The sequence below is a fragment of the Pelophylax lessonae genome, assembly GCF_965119305.1.
Source record: "Pelophylax lessonae genome assembly, chromosome: 8".
NCBI lineage: Eukaryota > Metazoa > Chordata > Amphibia > Anura > Ranidae > Pelophylax > Pelophylax lessonae.
This window is the reverse complement of record NC_138775.1, coordinates 127,080,995-127,086,785: the sequence shown is the minus strand read 5'-3', so window position 1 is coordinate 127,086,785 and position 5,791 is coordinate 127,080,995. Positions and strand designations below refer to the sequence as shown.

General features: G+C 49.0%; 1 protein-coding gene across 1 annotated transcript; it reads left to right on the top strand.

Annotated features, from left to right (window-relative positions):
- Positions 1-4,885: 4,885 nt before the first annotated feature.
- LOC309562179 (uncharacterized protein) lies at positions 4,886-5,791 on the top strand (the record flags this gene model as incomplete). Its single annotated transcript, XM_082266301.1, has 1 exon — positions 4,886-5,791. The coding sequence occupies one exon, from the start codon at positions 4,886-4,888 to the stop codon at positions 5,789-5,791; it is 906 nt and encodes a 301-aa protein (XP_082122427.1).

Here is a 5,791-nt window from a genome sequence, read left to right as displayed (position 1 = left end):
AAGTTGTTTACAGATATTAATACCAGTCTATTAATCTGGCTGTCATTTCTCATGTCTATGGTCAACTTAGAAAAAACCGAGCAAGCAGATCACAGAGAAGAAAGCAATCAGACTGAAATGATCACTTTTTTCCCACATTTTATGTAACACCCTTCTTTTAAAATGGATTCAATTCATTATTTTCCTCACAATTCTACAAACAATAATGGCACACCAATTTGTGGGCAGTTTCTCTCATTCTTCTTTGCAGGACCTCTCCAGCTTCATCAGGTTGGATGGGAAACAGTGCACAGCCATTTTGTGATCTCTCCAGAGATGTTCAGTTGGGTTCAAGTCTGGGCTCTGGCTGGGCCACTCAAGGACATTCATAGAGTTGGCCCATAGCCACTCCTTTGTTATCTTGGCTGTGTGCTTGGGGGGTCATTGTCCTGTTGGAAGGTGAACCTTCACCCCAGTCTGAGGTCCAGAGCGCTGGGGAGCAGGTTTTAGTCAAGGATGTCCCTGTACATTGCTGCATTCATCTGTGACTCGATCCTGACTAGTCTCCCAGTTCTTGTCACTGAAAAACATCCCCACAGCATGGTGCTGCCATCACCATGCTTCACTGTAGGGATGGTATTGGCCAGGTGATGAGCAGTGCCTGGTTCACTCCAGACATGACACTTTCCATTTAGGCCAAAGGGTTCAATCGTATTTCATCAGACCAGAGAATTGAGTTTCTCGTGGTCTGAGAGTCCTTCAGGGGCCTTTTTGGCAGCCTCCAGGTGGACTGTCATGTGCCTTTTGCAGAGGAGTGGCTTCCATCTGGACACTACCATACAGGCCTGATTGCTGAAGAGATGGTTGTCCTTCTGGAAGGTTCTCCTCTCTCCACAGAGAAATGCTGGAGCTCAGTCAGGGAGGTGACCAAGAACCCAATGGTCACTCTGACAAAGGCCCTTATCCCCCGATCGCTCAGTTTCGCTAGGCGGCATACTCTAAGAAGTGTCCTGGTGGTTCCAAACTTTTTCCATTTAGCAATGATGGAGGCCACTGTGCTCAATGGGACCTTCAATGCAGCAGAAATGTTTCTGTACCCTTCCCCAGATCTGTGCCTCAATACAATCCTGTCTCGGAGGTCTACAGACAATTCCTTTGACTTTGTGGCTTGCTTTGTGCTCTGACACGCACTGTTAACTGTGGAACCTTATATAGACAGGTGTATGTCTTTCCAAATCCTGTCCAATCTAATTTACCACAGGTGGGCTCCAATCGGGTTTTAGAAACCTCTCAGGGATGATCAGTGGAAACAGGAAGCACCTGGGCTCAATTTTGAGTGTCATGGTAAAGGCTTTGAATACTTATGTACATGTGATTTTTTTTGTTGTTTAGTTTTAATACATTTGCAAAGATTTGAAACAAACTTCTTTCATGTTGTCATTATGGGGTATTGTTTTTAGAATTTTGAGGAAAATAATGAATTTAATTAATTTTGGAATATGGCTGTAACGTAACAAAGTGTGTAAAAAGTGAAGCGCTGTGAATACTTTCCAGATGCGCTGCATATTGATTACTTTGTGTGAAACCCCTGAAATTGTGTGAAATTCCTTCCAGTCCCTCTGCTTTTCTATTAAAATCTGACCACACTAAGCAGGAGAACACGCTATGGTCAGTTCTTTAGTTGTGCTAGAAACTCGGCCTGATCTCTCCTCCAATGATCAGACTTGTCCTGACACTTTGCCTTTTCAATTCTATTTTAATTAATGGGTTGTTTTACAAGGTGATCATTTACAATCACTTCAGGTTGTGCCTAAATGCAACATATGTTCTGCTGCTTTTTTCTCTCACATATAGCTATAAACATGATTGTCAGTTAAACCCATGCTTTTTTATTTATAGAAAATGCTGGATCAAAAGACTAGTTAGATGTGTGGAGCATTCTTTCCCTTTCAATCTGCAGCACTGTAATTTTCTGTAAAAAGCAATGAAATATGGCTACCTGGAGGCTGGTGCAGATGGTGTACAGAACGCCCCACAGATATGTAATTTTCTGCTTGTGTGATTGGCTTATGGATTTTCCCAGAAGTCTGCGTTAAGATACAAATCAAATTTGAAGCATCCCCTGCAACATAAATGTAATTTTGGTGAGCTAGTCCCAAAGCAAAAGCACATCTAAAGGGATGCAGCCCCTTACAATTTCCTCATTAGAGCCCTGCAGGTGCAGCAGCTGACTAATAATTATTAAACCACCCCATACAGATTCATTTTGCACATGGACACAGACAAACCGCTATCTCTCCAAAATAACAAAGGAATCTGCAACAAAGTTTGTTAAAATTCATGCAATGTACATAGATCACCTAGAGGGGAATGTTTTTTTCTCAAAAAAAGTGGAGTTACTTTTGAAAGATTTCAGCTGGATTTTAATTGAATGTTAAAACTGCAATTTCTTTGTAAAAATAGAGCACTTTCTGCAAATTCTCTTTAAAATCTAAATTGTGTCTTTTAGAAAACAGTCATCAACAGATTAGCCCAAATTGCAGACATAGATTATTTTTATGGTGTACATGGACTGTATTAACAAATCATAAATATCCCCACATTTTCAAAATCATTCATATTAAGAATAAAGAGACATATGTTTAAAATGACTGCAGTTTTAAACAGCTTATAGAAAGTATCCCTTTATTTTTCGAATTTGCCATATCAAATTTTCATTTTAAGTAAGGGAGGGTTATAACCCGTTTTTTTTTTTTTTTTTTTTTTTTTTTTTTTTACAGCTGTGTCCCTTTCGGGAGATTTCCCTCCACTTACTGTGCCATAGCCAAAAGAAAAGTGAGAGAAATCCCTGCAAATTAGGGTAATCTCATGGGGCTTCCCAGGCCCTCGGAACTAGTGTTCTCATTGGAACATTCCCCCTCTATTACTTTTCTGGGGACAACCAAAAATTTGGGGTTTTCTTTCACTTTCAATGATAATGGTAAACAGGACAAATGGGCAGGCAGAGCCTGCAGTTGTGGGAGGGGAGGGGAGGGGCCGGCCTATTTAACGTCAGGCCGCCCTCCTCACTGGGCTGACGTTTTTGGGTACCGGACCACGACCATTCGACGCAGCCATTGATCGTCATACCGCCGTCAGCTACCCACAGGAGCCCTCAGGAAGCCGTGAGTATGCGGGGAATGTCCTGTGCCAGCCGCACGCTAATGGTCGGCACCACGCGGACACCCCCGCCTTCACCCCGCTCTCCCCCGGCTCCACTCGCACCCTACACCGCCTCCTTCGGGGGGAGCGGCGCCGCGCCCCCCCCCCCCACCGTCACTAGGCTCCATCCGCTCGCAGCCTCACTAATGCACCGAACCTCGTCCCTCCTCCTCCGGCCGGAGGGGGGGAAAAAGGAAAAAAAAACAGTGTATGTTCTTGCAGCAGCGCCGATCTCTGGGGGAGGGAAGGGGGTGTTCCGCACCTGGGACATGCAGGCAGCCGGCCCCCCCTCCTACCATCGCTGTTCACCTGCCTGGGGGGGGGGTCCAAGAGAGGGGTTACTTGCTCATTCAAATCCTCAGTCTTCATGAGCTTCGGGGGGGGGGAGCCAGTTGTCTCACTGCACAGTTGTCACACTGCCACCCAGGCCAGACTTGGTACTGCGCCCTGCTGGCCTCTAAAGCCAGCCATCAGGCAGGGGAGCTGACGCTCATTTAGGTACCCATGCCTGTTCCATGGGGGGGGGGGATCGGTTTTTCACACGCATCAAACCGCAGGTGGATAGGGAGGGGGGGGGTCGTCCAACCACAGGTAAGAAGGGGGGGGGGTCTCACAGGACTCACGCTCCCGCAAGCCTTGCCGTCCCCCGTCCTTTTCCGGTCTCCACGCCACGGGTCTTCGACCTCTGAGACCCACCTTCTTACGCATCCACGGTCACTCGTCCATCACTGCACGGACGCACAACTGGCTCACACCGCTGCCAGGTCACGACATCTCCTGGTTTATACCTCAGTCTGGTCACCCTCTTAGTGGTAGGTCCAGGGGGGGGGGGGGCACCTACGCAGGCCGGCCCCCCCCTCGCACACTAGGGTTGGCGCTCGTAGGGCATTACTACGGTTAAGTCAGTTCTCATGTCATCTCACATCCATGGCGTCAACCACGGTTTTGCTTACCCACAGGTAGTCTGCTTGAACATTACCAGACGTTCAACCAAGTTAAGACCCCTCAAGAGTCATCTAAGGTATGCTGTTCCGTTACCAAGAGTTTCCCCTCTTCGTTAACTGGCGCAAGGGGGGGCAGGGGTGGGGGGTCAGGAGCTTAGGCAGGTCACTTTGTAGTTATCGCGAGACCAACACCCATCCTCACACGGAGGTACTTTCGCCCATCGGCCCAAATCATAGCTAGCGTCTCGCTATTTGGTCAGGGTAGTCAGGGCTTCACCTTCCCAGAGGCCTACACCCCGCCATCATTCATGGCACAGCTTAGGTCCAAATCATAGTTAGTGCCTCCACCACCCCCTGGGGTTTAGCAGGGCCTCACGTCCCCCGTTTCCCAAAAAAAAAAAAAGCGCCGGTTAACGCCCTGTCGTATGAGTTTTTCATCTCTTCTTTTCCCTTTCATGTCATCCCAGCATGTCTCGCGCGTCAGACCTAGGAGACGACCTCTCCCTGCCTAGCACGCTAGCCAGGCCACCCACTCCGGTTTCCGTTCCCGTCGCAGGAGGTAGCCAGGTTCCATCAAGTCCTGGTTCCATGGGGACATGGACCATTCCTAAGATTGCCGCCGAGTTAAGACGGAGGGGGATACCATTTCTGGCCACAGCCAGGAAGGCGGAGTTGTACAGGATCTTGGTATCCAATACCGGCAACCAGGGACTGACGCACGGGACAGTGTCAAGGACGCTTTAGCCGAAATCCAGGCCACCATGGCGTCTGTTCTGGCTTCCGTTAGTAGCCTAAGTCAGAGGTTGGAAAAATTAGAAACCCCTGTACCAGCCTCCGCAGCTTCCCCAGGTTCCCTGCCCTCTCAGGTCTTTGGCTTGCCAGCCCCTCAGGGCACCTTCGCAGGTATGCCAACTCCTTCAGGCCCCATTCCTCACATCATTACACCAGCACACATGGTCCCGCCCAACATTAGGAAAGACATTCTGGAGGGGAAGGATGTGAATCTTATGTCGCTATTAATTGCCTCTCAAGACATAGTCGAGAGCAAGACTTACAATTACGGGGACCTGTCTGTGGTTCTGAAGGCCAAGGACCCCAGACTAAACAGGAAGCTGTCCATTCCCGAGTTTGTCTTGGCCTTCGGTCTGTTCAGGGACGTGGTCTGCTTTAACTTCCCTCATCGCAGAGAAGAGCTGGATTTGTATCTATACAAGTTGGTCGACCTGGGGCACAAGTACGGCGGCACCACCTTCTACGATTATCACCGCTCATTCTCAGCCAAGGCGGTGGCCACCTTTGCCCAGTTTAACATCAGGATAGATTGGGGCCAGCTGGACACCGAGTTGTTCTGTCGCCACTTTGCCGGGCTTGTGCCACCTGCATGCGCCACTTGTGCTTCAAACTCCCACTCCACCAACTTGTGTGCCGTTGAGCCCAGTTCTTCTGCCACCAGCGAGGTCACCCCGGGCACCAGCAGGTCTGATCAGAAGTCCACCAAAGACAAACTGGGGAGACCGATAGTGTTCTTGGGCAAGGCACAGGTATGCAACAACTTCAACGCGGGGGGCTGCAGCTTCAGTGCCTGTAGGTTGTTGCATATCTGCTCCACCTGCTTCCGGGCCCACGCCAAGTCCATGTGCCCCAGTCGCCTTTTTCCCAAGAGCTGA